General features: G+C 34.8%; 1 protein-coding gene across 6 annotated transcripts in view; it reads left to right on the top strand.

Moving 5' to 3' along the window:
- Bicd1 (BICD cargo adaptor 1) overlaps positions 1-17,012 on the top strand; it is a 178,871-nt gene that overhangs the window by 138,035 nt on the left and 23,824 nt on the right. For 2 of the 6 annotated variants that reach the window (XM_031384003.1, XM_031384006.1), the window contains one exon: positions 11,488-11,496. The exons of the other annotated variants lie outside the window; for them this stretch is intronic. In XM_031384003.1, the coding sequence (XP_031239863.1) occupies positions 11,488-11,496 (9 nt within the window). The remainder of the gene's footprint in view (positions 1-11,487; positions 11,497-17,012) is intronic. 6 annotated transcript variants of the gene reach the window in all.

A 17,012-nucleotide genomic window follows, 5' to 3' on the forward strand; every position in this document is an offset into this window, starting at 1 on the left:
ACCTCTCAAGTGCTGGGATTAAAGGCGTGCACCACCACGCCCAGCAATAATTTACATACTTTATAATTTCTTCAGTTTTAAGATACCATACATGAGTGAAAGTACCATTACATGGTCTAAAAATTCTTTAGTTTTGAGAAACTAGAAAATATCATTAGATATGAGTACTGTACACAGGATCAGAATTATAAATACCATAGAATTCATAATCATAAATAGATCTAAAAGTTGTTTTCATGATAACTTAACATGTTGATAAACTCTGTGTTTCTAGCTATTTATTTGAGGTTAAAGTGAATGAGAGACAGGGTTGCAGATGTAGGAGGATCTCTGTGAGTTCAAGAGTTCCAGGACAGCCAGGACTGTGATACAGAGCAACCCTGTCTTAGAAAAAAACAAAACAGACAAACAAAAAGAAAACAAGAGAGAGTATCTTAGTCAGGTTTTTTATTCCTGTACAAACAACATGACCAAGAAGCAAGTTAGGGAAGAAAGGATTTATTCAGCTTACACTTCCACATTGCTGTTCATAACCAAAGGATGTCAAGCCTGGAACTCAGATCAGGAAGGAAGAGCTGATGCAGAGGCCATGGAGGGATGTTACTTAGTGACTTGCTTCCCCTGGCTTGCTCAGCTTGCTTTCTTATAGAACCCAGGTACCACCTGGGCCCTCCCACAGTTGATCACTAATTGAGAAAATGTCTTACAGCTGGATCTCATAGAGGTGTTTCCCCAAGGGAGGCTCCTTTCTTTGTGATAACTCCAGCTTGTGTCAAGTTGATACACAAAACCAGCCAGGAGAGGGAGATAGATAGATAGATAGATAGATAGATAGAGAGAGAGAGAGAGAGAGAGAGAGAGAACTATTATTGCCCAGGAAATAATTTCTATTACATATTATGAAATCAACCAACTTATTTATTTATTAATAATTTCTTATTTATGTATATCAATGTTTCACCCGCTTTTGTGTCTGCATACTACAGCATGCCTAGTTTAGGCCTTGAAGCTAGGAGAGGAAGTCAGATCCCCTGTTACTGGGGTTACAGACAATTGCAAGCTACCATGTGAATGCAGGGAATCAAACCCTGGTCCTATAGAAGAGCAGACATCTACTTAACCCCCAAATTAACCAGTTTAAGCCTTAATAAATCTTATCAGATCAATATTTTCTAAAAAAAATCTAGTTAGGAGGATTACTATAGAAAATGATTAATCACACACACCAAGCATAGTTTCCAGAAATACCTACTTTATTGACAATATATATTAATTTTGTTAATGTAAAATATTGTTTGAGACATATTTATTTAGTTTCATTCATGTTTTTAACATAAGTTATTGACTAATATAAAAATTTCTGACAGTGATATATTAATTATTTTTAAGAAGCAGTCCCTTATTTTAGAATTATTGATAAACATTTTGTAAAATAAATATTTAACATATTTTAGTTTAATAAACAGATAAGGATATTTATTTTTCTGTTTTGGGGAAGAATTCTGGCCTTGCCTATGGCTCTGGTTCTTTCTTTACTGAGTTATCCCCTGAAATCTTATAACTTCTTGTAGTGACAATTGACTTTATGGGTTTTTAATATTTATTGTAATTGTATGTGCATAGGTGTTTTGCTTGCATATATATGAGTGTACCATATGTATGGAGTACCTGAGGAGGCTAGAATAGAGAGTGTCCTGGAATAGGAGTTACAGACTGTTGTGAGCTGCCAGATGTTGGAATGGAATTCAGGCTCTACAAGAGCAGCAACTGGTAGTAACTGCTGAATCCTTCTCCTTAACCCTTTAATTTCTTGTTCTTACCTTATGAATCTCCTGGCTGTACACACTCTAATGTGTCTTAGTCTGTTATCAGCTAAGCTGAGAAATGATTTCTCAACTTTGATGAGATCAAATCAAAATGGATTCTGTTGTGACAAAGAAGTTTATAATCAGCAGGTTGTATTATCAGTTATTTCATATTGATGCCCTAACTACTAATGAGGCATATATATTAATTATATCTACTATCTTACAATCCAATCATTAACCAAAATTAGCCCACTAGAATATATAAGAAATTAACATATTTCACAAGTAAGAGATATTATTTTTATACTAAATACCTGATTTTGCAGTACTTTTGCAAGATGAACAGCAAATTTCAAACTTAAAAATTAAATTTTCACTCTGGTCTTGAATTGATATCCTAAGAAGTTTCTTTTTTATATTGTGTTTTCCACATAAGAATTTTTCCCTTAGTTGCTTTTCTATTTATTAATTAATTAATTAATTATCTATCTATCCTCTAATCTTTTTACAGTCCAATCGTTATGCTCCTTCCTCAGTCCTCAAGAGGATATCCCACCCCTACACCCCCCACAATCCCCACACCCCCTACACCCTCCACACCCTTCCTGGCCTCCCCATTCCCTGGGGCCTCAAGTCCCTTAAGGGTTAGGTGCGTTCTTCTCTCACCAAGGCTAGACCAGGCAGTCCTCTGCTGTATGCCTGTTGTGGGCCTCGGACCAGCTAGTGTATGCTGCCTGGTTGGTGGCTCAGTGTCTGAGAAATCTAGGAGTGCAGGTTTGTTGAGACTGCAGGTCTTCCTATGGGGTCGCCCTCCTCCTCAAATTCTTCTAGCCTTTCCCTAATTCAACCACAGGGGTCCACATCTTCAGTTCATTGGTTGGGTCTAAGTATCTGCTTCTGTCTCAGTCAACTGCTTGTTGGGTCTCTCAGAGGGCAGCCATTCCTTTTTACATTGTTTTGATTGTCATTGTTGCTTTTCCCTCCCTATCCATCCTGTCTTTCTCTTCCTTCTTTGTGATGTTTCTGAGCTAATGTGAGAGAATGCTATTGTTCTGAAATCTTATTTTTGTTCTTTAATATTTTGAACTTTGCTGATTTGAAAAATCAACTCACCAAAATACATCACTCTTAGACATGCAGTCACTGTATTAGATCTGTAGTCAACATATGCATAGTTTTACACTGCAAAATTGCCTTTTACATTTCACTATGTTCAAATAACTAGTCCATTTTTTTCTGTTGTGTTTCAAACCTTATATTATTAAATTTGTTCCAAAACCATATTTCTTTTATTGACCAAATGCTTATGCATTCTTCAAAATTTAACAAAATTATCTGGTATGTGTCAGACACTTTTCTTGAATAGTCATTACCATGTGCTTCATGAAAATCAAAATATAGTAAGAGATATAGACAGGCAAACAAATGATGATGTTAACATATTCTTGTTACAAAAAAAGAAAGCTAGAAATATTAGGGATATTTTCCCATGAGAGGCACATGAATTGACTATAAAAGGTGCCTAGACTTTACTAAGGAGAGAAGAGGGTTGTAGTAGCAAGAAGTGAAGGATGCAGATGTGGGTAATGAGAATGTAAAGATGCAGGTATGTGCTTTGAAAAGATAGGGGTGCAGATACAGATAACAAGAAGTTGTGGATGCTGATGTGGGCAGTGAGAAGATAGGCAGTATGTAGGCATGAGTGCAGATCAGTGAAAAAGGCAAGGGACTCAGTTTGTACAAAGTATTTGGTTAGAACTTTGGTCAGGAGTTGAAATGATGGAAAGGAAGAGACTGGAGAACAGAGGTCTTGGATGGAGGCAAACAGACTATCTGCCCTGAACTTAGCTAATACGCTTGTTTTTATTTTTTAGGTTTTCTTTTTTAAAAAGCACATATTTTTATTTTATACATTCTGCCTGTCCATATATCTGTATACCACGTGAATGATGTGCCCACAGAGATCAGGAGAAGTCTTTGACTTTCCTAGGGCTGGATATACATAGAGTTTTGAGCCATTTTTGGTTGTTGGTAATCAAATCTAGGTACTCTGGAAGAGCACCTAGTGCTCTTAAACATGTAGCCATCTCTCCAGCTCCACAGTTAGCAGTTTAAAAACTAGGATCATATGTTCATCATGCAAAGCAATCAGGATGCTATCTGGTTGAACAGGTTGAATATGTGTAACACCTGAGTAAAAGAATTTGGTTTGGTAATAAATGAAGTATGAGGTCAAGATATTAGGGATTATGAAAGTGAAATTTAGTGAGTTCTTTGTGCACACAACTTGTTTTTATTACCTCTGCCCCTTTTTCTTACTTTGTATGTAGAAAGACTTTAGTAAATGTTACTTAAATCTATTTCCTCAACTAACAGTCTCAGTAATTTGTTCCTCTTCACACATTTTATTTTTCTATAGAACCTTTTCTATTTTTGTGTGTTCCACTTCATCATATCACTGTCCGTCATTTTCTTGACTTAGTAGAAACAATGTTCTGTTTAAATTTGTGGTCTTTCCAAACTTTCTCTCTGAAGGAGTAAACCCTGGACCTAGTGCATGTTAAATGTATATTCTTCTATTGAACTATACTCTCAGCTCAAATGTATACATTTTTTAGGCTGTGTTTTTCTTTAGCTTGCAAAGATTCTTCTTGTAGGAGATAGCTTAGGCATTGCATGTCTATGGTTTGGCATCTGCAAAAACAAAAGTTAATTCAAATACTAATTCATTCATGATATAGCACAGTTGTAGAACACTTGTCTAGCATTTTGAAGGCTTTATTGATCACCACAAAATTACCAGCCATATTTCCTTCCATCTTATCCCAATATAGTACACACAAAATCAATTCAGATTTCAAATTGTAGTGAATCATGAATGGTGCACATCATATTTTTTTCCACTTTAAAAGTTAATGATGAGATTTTAAAAAAGATTTATTATGTGAGTACACCTGTCACTGTCTTCAGACACCAGAAGAGAGCATCAGATCCCATTACAGATGGTTGTGAGCCATCATGTGGTTGCTGGAAATTGAATTCGGGACCTCTGGAAGAGCAGTCAGTGCTCCTAACTGCTGAGTCATCTCTCCATCCCCATGATGAGAAACTTTATTGCAGGAGAGTATAATTCTTTTAAATATCTTTTTTCTTTCTTTAAATATTTCTTTGGAAATTTTACTTCTACAGGATATATCCTTTAACAGAGAATAATCTTGAATTGAGATATACAATATTAAATAAAATTGCTATCTGACAGATTCTGTTTCTCATTCTAATAGCAGACAACTTATTGAATACTGAGAAGTACTGTAATTTTTTTCTAGATACTTTTTTCCTTTTTTCTTTCTTTCTTTTTTCTTTTTCTTTTCTTTTCTTTTTTTTTTTTTTTTTTTTTTTTGAGACAGGGTTTCTCTGTGTAGCCCTGGCTGCAGTAGAACTCACTCTGTTGACCAGGCTAGCCCTGAGCTCAGAGATCCACCTGCCTCTGCCTCCTGAGTACTGGGATTAGAGGTATGTCAGCACTGCCCAGCTTCTAGGTATTTCTATATTTTCCATATTTAGATGAATATCAAATATCCTCAAGTTTAGTGCACTGCTTTTAACAATTTTCTTCATAAAAATATTTTAAGACTTTGGGGATGAGGAGATGGATGGTTCGGTGGGAGATGTGCTTGCAGTGTAAGTATGAGGACCTGAGTTGAGATCCCCAGAGCTCATGTAAAAGCCTGGCAGGATAGAGCCTATCTGTAATCTCAGTGCTATGCAGAAGTCAGAGACAGGTGGATCCTGAGGACTTGCTACTAGTCAGCCTAGCCAAGATGGAGAGCCCTATAGTCAATGAGAGAACCTCTGTCTGTTTCTCTTTCCTTAAAATGCGAACTGTGATTGAGGAAGACACACACCCAATGTTAGCGTCTTCACAAACACATGTACTGTTAAATATACTCACACACATATATGAATACCACTTCCACACATAATAAATAAGTTAAAATATTTTGGAATTCTAAGATTTCTATCCCTTTATCTCCTTAAAAAGCATATGTGTCAGTTTTACCATCACATACATAAGTGTAAACATTATATATATTATTATTGTTAAGTCTTTCTAATATCATCTCCACTGGGGAGAAACAGCAGCTTTGTCCTTTGTGCTCACAGAAGGCAAAGTTTGATGCTTGATTTATCTTGTAAGCTCTTTATGGGTCCAAACCTCTTTGGTCTTTGAATCTCAGGATCACACAAGTACCTGGCACACAGTACCAGTCACACAGTAGGTACTCACTGTGTTGAATAATATGGGTATAAATTGTGTATAGTGTCTCAAGTTTATTAGCTACACATCTAGTTCTTCTGGTATATAAAATAATGTGTTACAGATGTGACTTAAGATAGATGATGCATTAAAAGCTACTTGGCAATGTTTGAATTTTATTTCTCTATATAGAAAGTAGACCTCTGCCATAACTCTACCCACTCAACTTTTGTATCTTTCTAAAAGCATTCTATACATATGCAAGCAATTACATATAAATATCTACATATATAAATAATACTATATATGTATTATTAATAGCACTGGTACAACCATAAAAATAGTTATGAATGCTGTTTTTCATATTATATTTCCCTCTTTCCTAGCAACTCATCTTTTTTATTTTTAGCCATAGGAAACTATCCAACTGAAGAAAAATCTTGAAGAAAGCTTGAAATACTTCTCTGTGTAAAATTGGAGTATTTCTTTGCAGATGACAAAAATTATAGCTGTCAGACTGTGTAATGTTTAGACTAGGGCTATTAAAGTTAGCAGCACATATACTTTAAAACTCTGTAGTAGGGACATTAGAAAAAATAATAAGTTACTCATCTTTAACAGTATTTTTTTTAACTATAGTCATAATAGTATCTCAGTAGGAGGTTCCACAATTTCTGTTTCTTGATTTTGAGATGTAATATCTCCTGTGCAAGCACATTTTGATTTGAACCAGTCATGTGCCAACTCTTCAACAGCATTGCATACCATTCAAGACCTTACTTCTAGTAGTTTTGATTAATAGAATTTCTGAATGTAAAACTTTTGTTTTTCACCATGTTTTCCTGACTAGCCTATAACTCACTATGTATACCAGGCTGAACCTATAGAAATCCACCTGCCTGTGCTTCCATAGTTTTGGGAATCTAAGCACAGCTAATTGTAACTTTTGATAACTAATTTTTAAAGTAAGAATTAAAATGGTGGCCCAGTGGTGGCACGTGCCTTTAATCCCAGCACTTGGGAGGCAAAGGCAGGTGGATTTCTGAGTTCAAGGCCAGCCTTGTTTACAGAGCAAGTTTCAGGACAGCCAGGGCTATACAGAGAAACCCTGTCTGTCTCGAAAAACCAAATAAAAAAAAAAAAGGATTAAAATGGTATATGATTTTTTTAATTGAACTATTGGATTAATTATTTACTGCTATTGATTCTTCATTGTTTTTCTCTGACTTATAATATTGCTCTTCCAAATACATTAAATGTTTGCATATCATTTTTCTACCTCTTTTTGTTACTAAATCTCATTTGCATTATAGGAACTTAATTCCTGATGTTTACATAAATGCTAAAAAGATGTATTCTTTAATGATTTTTCAGAATAATAAAATAGTTTTTTTAAATTGGTTTAGTCATCAAGTGGTAGAAAGGATGTATTTCTTATTTAGTTAGGGAGTACCTTGAAAATGTTCTAAGTTCATTTGTCATTTAAAAATGGCAGCATTTAATGACACTATAGAGACTGAAAGTATACCAAGCTCTTTCAAGGTGAGTTCTTAGGGTGCTTTTTCATCTCAGATTGATAGAAAGGACAAGGACAATGCTTAGTAAACCATTCTTGACTGTAAAGTGGATCCAGTTGACAAATAAGTCAATAATGGAACACCTGATAACCACACTTCTATCACTCTTGATGTTTTGTTTTCTACTACTTCCATCAGATAGTCCTGTCCAGAGCTTTCATTTTCTTAAATATTCCATATTCAGAACATGAGCTTTAGAGATGAAATAAAATATGATAGAAGGATATAATTCCTTACTGGAGAGACCAATATGATAATTCCATATTAGGAGTGTGCATAGAATATTAGATTATACTTTTCAGTCTCTGTTATGTAGTATTACCATATAATTTAAAACTTAAAGTTTAAAACTTAAAATTTTATTAAACCCATTAAAATTGGAAATGTCCTTATTTAAGTCCTTAAAAACTTGTAATATTTAAAGAAAAAATAAGTATTCTATTAAAAATGAAAGAAAACATTTTTGTATCCTTAATTGTTGCATATTTAGAGAGCAAAAGTGATTAGGGTCTACTTATATTCACCAAAGTCCACACTTTGTTGAAAATCAAGAACCCTAGGATGAGGTTGTGTCTAGAGGGGCAATGAGGAAGATGAGGAATATGCTGTGACATATGTAAGGTTCAGAAATCCCAAACAATAAATTCTGTAGTCTCCACTTTCTGTTCTACCACAAACAAAAACAAAAACAAAAACTATCCATCAAAACCACAAATACGAAAAGAGACACTTTTAGAGTTTGTTCCAGGTCACACATTCTATTTTAGATATACTAAAGTGACCACCTCCATCAAGTAATAATAAATTAGTCCAACTACTGATTGAAACAGTTGTACAATTTATACTACTACCTTTTTTCTGTTTGTGCTCACTACCTTTAAGGCTTTGAAAACAGCCTTTATTTCAAACTTTAATTGCTTACCTATAGTTTCTCTGCTATCTTTTGTACCAGGAAATTGATACTTACAATGGCTTGTCCTTGGTATTACTTTCATTCCAAAGACCTGCATGCAAAGAAGAGTTCTGGTAGCCAGCTGTACCATTCTTACTGCACTTCATAGGGAAATGGCCATTAGTATCTTCTATGCTATTATACTATCATTATTGTATTCAATTCACTCTAATGGTACTCATAGATCGTAGTCTGCTATTTGTTCTCATTTCACATTTTAACATTATTTATTGAAACAAACCTTTAGGCTATATGGCTTTACCTGAAATTTTATGCACAACCTGTACCATGCAAAGGGTCTTTTCCTGTCTGAGAAAGCATATTAAGAAAAAGCCATAGTTGCTACCAAAGAAAGCCAGTCTCTGGGATAATCATTTGTTTCTCTGTCTATCTAGGCCCACATATATAAGAGAGATACACATTGAAGAAAACATTCAAAAGATTCTACCAGTGCTGAGGCTGTCATTATGCAAATTTATGTTATATTCTCCATTATTGGATCTGGGGAATCCTTGTTAAAAAAAAAAAAAAAAAAAAAAAAAAACGAAAAAACATATTTTCCTCTTCTCCCTTTCTCTCCCCTTTCCTCTCATCTTTTCTTTTGGGTATTACATAGCCTAGGCTGGCATCAAATTACTATAAAGCCAAGAGGGCCTATCTTGAACTTCTGATCCTCCTGCCTCCACCTCCTTAATTATGAAATTACAGGTGTATGCCACCATGCCTGGTTTAATGCTGTGCCAGAGATCAAACCCAAGACTTTGTGCATATTAGACAAACTTTATACCAATTAAGCTGCATTATGTTTTTAAAAACATGTAAAACATTTTAGTACTTTATAGCATAGTTCCCAAGAAGAGGGATTATTTTAATAGTAAAAGGGAAAACACTCATTTCCTAGAATATGTCTATAATTGCAGCATTTAGGAAACAGGCAGGAATTCAAGTTCAAGACCAGCCTGGCATACATAATGAGTAGAGTTCAACTTAGGTTATATAGCTAGTCTCTGTTTCAAAAACACTAATTTATCATGAACTGAATCAACAAAAAGATCAGTGTTTCTGGATTCACTATGAATTCTTACAGTATATTAGATTTTATTTTTTCTCAGGACAGTCATTACTTAAAAATGTAACTACATTTGAAATTATATGCAAAGGCCTACAATCTAACTCATTAATGCTTTGTAGTATTTATCAACACAGCAAGCATCCAAAGTCCTCTGAATCTTCATAGTGGGGAATGGACCTTTCTACATTCTAATTCTAGATATAAAGTCCTTTCTGAGTTTATAGTGAGTTGTGTAGGGGCTTCTGGAAAAGTCTGAGGTCTTCTGTGACCATGGTGCAAATTGTGTAGAGCTGTGATGTTCCTGGAAGCCTTATTATAGCTACTTTTTATCCTTTGATTTTTAACAATACAGTTACATAGCATTTTTAGATAGACTACTTAAGGTGACCTGTGATTTCAAATTGTATTGCTAATCAACTAAAAAAAGATTCATTGTGTAATGTAGTCATTAAAGGACTTTGTAGCACTCCTTCAACTCTGTGATTTTCCTCTAGCATAACTGTATGTTCCTCTTCCACATACTTTCTCTTTAATAATCTATTGATCTTGTTAAGATTTTTGTGATTTATGTAATGTCTAAAAGGTATGAGATAAAAAAAAGAAAAGTACAACTTAAATGGTTGATTTTATTCCTTTATTTGCTGGCTTTAAGAATTCTTAAGTTGGGCTTGGGAAATTGCTCAGTTGACAAAGTCTCTGCCAGGCAAGCATGAGGATCTGATTTTGGTTCCCAGAACAGGGCAAGATCATGTATGCCTTTAATCTCAGCCTTGGGAGGGGAGAGGAATAGACACAGGTAGATAGATCCCTAGTACTGATTGGTCACCCAACCTAGCCAAATCAATAAGCTTCAAATTCAGTGAGAGAAACTATCCCCTCTACCCCCACAAAAGTATAAAGTCATAAAGATATGGTATAGTCATGTTATTCATTGTCTTTCAGTAGTCACCTTTTAGCTATAAATAAGGTCAGTGATACACACTTAGATTTCTAATGTAAGGATTTTGTAAAAAGTCCCATAAAAGTTGTTGGTCTTGCCTTTAGTCACTACCAGAGCCCAGAAATTTCCTCTTTTTAAAAAAATTTAGATTATGTATATCTCTTTAGTAATGCAGTCAACAAAATAGGATCACCTGTCTGTGGGTTGCCTCTAGAATTGTCCTCATGTGATCACCTCAGTTAGCAAATATTCTTTCTAAAATGTGCTAGGTTCTCTGTTACTCTTAAACAGTTAATTAATTTTTCATTTAAATATTTATATAAAATATGTACATATATTTTTAGGATATGACTTAGAAAAGGACTATCATCTTAACTTGGATTTATTTTTAGTGAATGTAAAAATCGAAGGAACTTTGTTAGCTTTTTTTTTAGCTGAAAGGGGCATGCTTTTCTCATGCTAAGAACTTGTTCATTGTTCTGTTGCCCACATTTTCCAGTCTTTAAATTCTAAACTGATTCCCAGTGTTTAATCGCCTTTAAAATTATGTCTTACTAATACAAACATAGTTTCTGACCAGTTTGGTCATGAGGATTGAAATTAGACATGTAGAATAAGAACATGTACCATCTTCTTCTGGTCCTGTGTTACTCAGATCCTTGGTACATGTATCCTAGTGAGTACACTGTTTAGTTCATCTTAAATACCTGGTTTTGGCTGTCCAAGCAGTCTGTTCTTTATCTCAATTCATAGGATACTTTGGAAAATAGTATAGTCCTTTATTCTGAGTAGGTATTTATGGAATAAGCCATACATAATGACATTAGAATCAGTTAAACATGATTTTTTTCTCTTTTTATGCACTACTTGACATCAAAAGCAAAAAGAGGTAAGTTGGTTATAAACATCTAGGTGAACCATATTTTCCGTAATAGATTTATTCTTGACTAGCTTTGCCTGAAACTAAATTTCCATAAATCAAATACTTTTACATCAAGAAGTTTATCATTGTCAATTCCTTTAAAAATGTGTAAGTACCTTCTGTAATATTGTATTTTTAAAAATACTATTTAAGCATATTGCTTTTCCTGTAAATTTAGATTTAATTTAAATCTTAGGACATTTGGAAATACTTCATTTAGTCTGCGTTATTATTTGCCTGATAATGTGTATTACACATTATACAAACTCCTTTCTTAATATAAGAAAAGCACAGAACAAAAGAACACCACAACAAACCAAACCAAGAAACAACTGATACTGGGAAAGTCTTTAATTTTGAGGTACATTGATTTGCCGAAGAGGACGTCCAATCTTCTCAGAATGTTCTCCAATGTTATTTTTCTGCAATAATTTAAAAATGAAAATTATGAAATAAGAAAAAAATCAAACACATTTTATTGAGTGGTATCTCATAGATTTTTCTTGACTGATATATATCTTTATAACTGAACTTTTTAATGAAGTCCTGGGTATAATTTGTTTAACTTATTTCTTCTGTGTCTTTGATGATTAACTAGGACATGAAAAGATGATCTGGATTTGATACATGCTTCTTAACTTTGCCTACCAAGGATTAACTGTCTTATTATCTTGAGTTAACTGTACCAAGTTGCATTGCTCTTGAGAAAGTTATTTCTAAACAAAGGGTCATGTTTGAAAAGATGTTTAATTGGTATGAGAATCTGGCAACACAGTATACTTTTACCTCTTGGTGCCACTGTAAATAATTACTCTCTATCCCTTTATCATCCATTTCTGTCATGCTCATTATTTATTCCTAAATTGTCCAAAAGCAAAAAGGTTCAGTTTATATATTTCCTTTTGTAAGATTTGTATAAAATGAATTTTTCTATAAACATTGTCTTGTTTTATTGACTAGCCATATGATATGGCAAGTTAAATAAAGTTTTTGTCTAATTTATAAACAGAAAACATTCTTCTCTGCTTAGCAAATAGTTTTAATATTTTTCAGAGTGCGATAAACTTGTATGCCATTGTCAGTTAGAAAAGGCAGAAGCAATGCCTTTTGAAGGTTTGTTATTTTTGCCTGAATTATATTAATATTTTTTGATATATCAACAAGTCTGTAGTTTTGTTCCTGAAGAATTTTAATGCATAAAAACTATTTCATACTATCAAGGATATAAAGATATAATGGGGTTTGCTGTGTTGAATACTGAGTGTCTGGTGCTATAAATTAGCAGATTAGACCCCAGAGAAGTTGGAAATGATGCTATCATTTTATCAGTGGTTACTTTCAGAGAAACTAAAGTGTTTTTAGGACATGTGATACAATTGGCAAAAAGGGATGAGATAGCCAACTCTATGTGTTTGATTATAAATGAAAGTTGAATTGTGACCAACCAAATGTTGGTAACAGCTACCTATTTTTATTAGTGTCAATGTATCATTCACTCATTACTGGAATTTTGAAAATATATTACTGACTACAGTTAGTATTTATGTGTTTCTATCATGTCCTCTTATTTTTCTTTCTATAGTATTTCTATTTCAAGTTTTTCTCATGTTTTCCTGTTATTTCAGTTGATATACTTGGGAGTCCTTAGGTCTACTTAAGAAGTATACTTGACATTTCTTTCTGTTAGTTCATTGAATACACTATTAATAACTTGTAGATTTAGTGAGGAATAATTTAATATTGTTATTGATATATTTTAAATGATAATCTAAATTTTATTTTTCTGATTTAAAGTCTCCAATTATCAAAAAGAAAAATTAATATTATTATATTAACTTTCATATCTGTATTAGATATCATTCCCCTTTTCTTATTATTTGTTAGAAACATTTTGATCACAGGAATGCATGATTCACAGACTCCCCTCATCAAATGAATCTATTAAACATTTACAAAATACTCATAGAGAAAAAAAATTCACAAATCCTTTAAGGGAAGTGGAATCCATACATTAGCAAATATTTTACACCATATTGAAAATTCCCTACACAAACTACTGTGAGGAAATAAGTAACTTTAATTAGACATTCTTCAAGGAAATTTACCAACAAAGGCTCATGGAGGTGAGTGTTGACAAAGCTTAAAGAAGTTAGACATTTTCTTCTGGGATGATGGGTAATGCCGCCCCAGACTAGATGCCTCTGAGAGAGAAAGAACATTTCAAATGAACATACAAATAGGAGCAAAGGCTTTTGGAAACCAATTTTTTTTTTATGTTTATTTATTATTATACATAAGTACATTGTAGCTGTCTTCTGACACACTAGAAGAGGGCGTCAGATCTCATATGGGTGGTTGTGAGCCACCATGTAGTTGCTGGGATTTGAACTCAGGACCTTTGGAAGAGCAGTCAGTGCTCTTACCAGCTGAGCTATCTCTCCAGCCTGGAAACCAATTCTTTATATTGTTTCTTTTGACTTTTCTTACTTCACTACAGTTAATCCCTTTATTTCTTTTTTTTATGAGACATTTTCTTTATTTACATGTCAAATGATATCTCCTTTCCCAGTTTTCCCTCCGAAAAAAAGAAAAAACAAAAACAAAAAACAAAAACAAAAACCTGTTCACTCCCCACTTCCCCTGCTCAGCAACCCACCCTCTCCCGCTTCTTAGCCCTGGCATTCCCCTATTCTGGGGCATAAAACCTTCACAGGACCAAGGGACTCTCCTCCCCTTGATGACTGACTAGGCCATCCTCTGATATACATATGCTGCTGGAGCCATTAGTCCCACTATGTGTACTCTTTGGTTGGTGGTTTAGTCCCTGGGAGGGTACTAGTTAGTTCATATTGTTCCTCCTATAGGATCCCTGAGGGACTAGTTAGTACATATTGTTGTTCCTCCTATGGGGCTGCAACCCCCTTCAGCTCCTTGGGTCCTTTCTCTACCTCCTTCACTGGGGACCCTGTGCTCAGTCCAATGGATGGCTGTGAGCCTCTATTTCTGTATTAGTTTGGTACTGTCAGAGCCTCTCGGGAGACAGCTATATCAGGCTCCTATCAGCCAGCACTTGCTAGCATCCACGATAGTGTCTGGATTTGATGATTGAATATGGGAAGGATTCCCAGGTAGAACAGTCTCTGGATCGTCCTTCCTTCAGTCTCTGTTCCTCCTTCCATGGGTATTTTGTTCCCCCTTTTAAGAACGAACGAAGTATCCACACTTTGGTCTTCCTTCTTCTTGTGGTTTGTGGATTGTATTTTGGATATTCCGAGCTTCTGGCTAATATCCACTTATCAGAAAGTGTATACCATGTGTGTTATTTTGTGATTGGGTTACCTCACTCAAGATGATATTCTCCAGATTCATCCATTTCCCTAAGAATTTCATAAATTCATTGTTTTTAAATAGCTGAGAGTACTCCATTGTATAGATGTACCACATTTTCTGTATCCATTCCTCAGTTGAGGGACATCTGGGTTGTTTCCAATTTCTGGCTATTATAAATAAGGCTGCTATGAACATAGTGGAGCATGTGTCCTTATTACATGTAGGAGCATCTTCTGGATATATGCCCAGGAGTGGTATAGCTGGGTTCTCTGGTTTCCGGAGGAACCGCCAAGCTGATTTCCAGAGTGGTTGTACCAGCTTGCAATCCCACCAGCAATGAAGGAGTGTTCCTCTTTCTCCACAACATCACCAGCATCTGCTGTCTCCTGAGTTTTTGATCTTAGCCATTTTGACTGGTGTGAGGTGGAATCTCAGGGTTGTTTTGATTTGCATTTCCTTGATGACTAAGGATGTTGAACATTTCTTTAGGTGCTTTTCAGCCATTCGGTATTTCTCAATTGAGAATTCTTTGTTTAGCTCTGTACCCCATTTTTTAATAGGGTTATTTGGTTCTCTGGAGTCTAACTTCTTGAGTTCTTTGTATATATTGAATATTATCCCTCTATCAGATATAGGATTGCTAAAGATCTTTTCCCAATCTGTTGGTTGCCCTTTTAACAGTATCCTTTGCCTTAAAGAAGCTTTGTAATTTTGAGGTCCCATTTGTCAATTCTTGATCTTAGAGCATAAGCTATTGATGTTCTCTTCAGGAAATTTTCCTGTGCCCATGTGCTCGAAGGTCTTCCCCACTTTCTTTTCTATTAGTTTCAGTATATCTGGTTTTATGTGGAGGTCCTTGATCCCCTTGGTCTTGAGCTTAGTAGAAGCAGATAGGAATGGATTGATTTGCATTCTTCTACATGCTAACCATCAGTTGAGCCAGCACCATTTGTTGAAAATGCTGTCTTTTTTTCCATTGTATGGTTTTAGCTCCTTGTCAAAGATCAAGTGACCACAGGTGTGTGGGTTCATTTCTGGGATAGGTGTGTGGGTTCAATTCTATTCCATTGATCCACCTGTCTGTCATTGTACCAATACCATGCAGTTTTTATCACAATTGCTCTGTAATACAGCTTAAGGTCAGGGATGGTGATTCCACCAGAGGTTCTTTTATTGTTGAAAATAGTTTTTGCTATCCTAGGTTTTTTTGTTATTCCAGATGAATTTGCAAATTGCTCTTTCTAAGTCTGTGAAGAATTGAGTTGAATTCTGATGGGGATTGCATTGAATCTGTAGATTGCTTTCGGCAAGATGGCTATTTTTACTATATTAATCCTGCCAATCCATGAGCATGGGAGATCTTTCCATCTTCTGAGATCTTTGATTTCCTTTTTCAGAGACTTGAAGTTATTGTCATACAGATCGTTTACTTGCTTAGTTAGAGTCACACCAAGGTATTTTATATTATTTGTGACTATTGTGAAGTGTGTTACTTCCCTAATTTCTTTCCCAGCATGTTTATCCTTTGTGTAGAGGAAAGCCACTGATTTGCCTGAGTTAATTTTATATCCACCTACTTTGATGAATATAATAGTATCAGGTTTAGGAGCTCTCTAGTGGAATTTTTGGAGTCACTTAAGTGTACTATCATATCATCAGCAAATAGTGATAATTTGATTTCTTCCTTTCCAGTTTGTATCCCTTTGATCCCCTTTTGTTGTCTAATTGCTCTGGATAGGACTTCAAGTACAATATTGAATAGGTAGGGAGAGAGGGGGCAGCCTTGTCTAGTCCCTGATTTTAGTGGAATTGCTTCAAGTTTCTCTCTATTTAGTTTGATATTGGCTACTGGATTCCTGTATATTGCTTTTACTATGTTTAGGTATAGGCCTTGAATTCCTGATCTTTCTAAGACTTTTATCATGAAGGGGGGTTGAATTTTGTCAAATGTTTTCTCAGCATCTAATGAGATGATCATATGCTTTTCTTCTTTGACTTTGTTTATATAGTGAATTCGTTTATGGATTCCCATATATTGAACCATCCCTGCATCCCTGGTATGAAACCTACTTGATCATGATGGACGATCATTTTGATGTGTTCTTGGATTCAGTTTGCAAGAATTTTATTGAGTATTTTTGCATTGATATTCA

This window comes from Mastomys coucha, unplaced genomic scaffold, assembly GCF_008632895.1.
Source record: "Mastomys coucha isolate ucsf_1 unplaced genomic scaffold, UCSF_Mcou_1 pScaffold20, whole genome shotgun sequence".
NCBI classification, from domain to species: domain Eukaryota; kingdom Metazoa; phylum Chordata; class Mammalia; order Rodentia; family Muridae; genus Mastomys; species Mastomys coucha.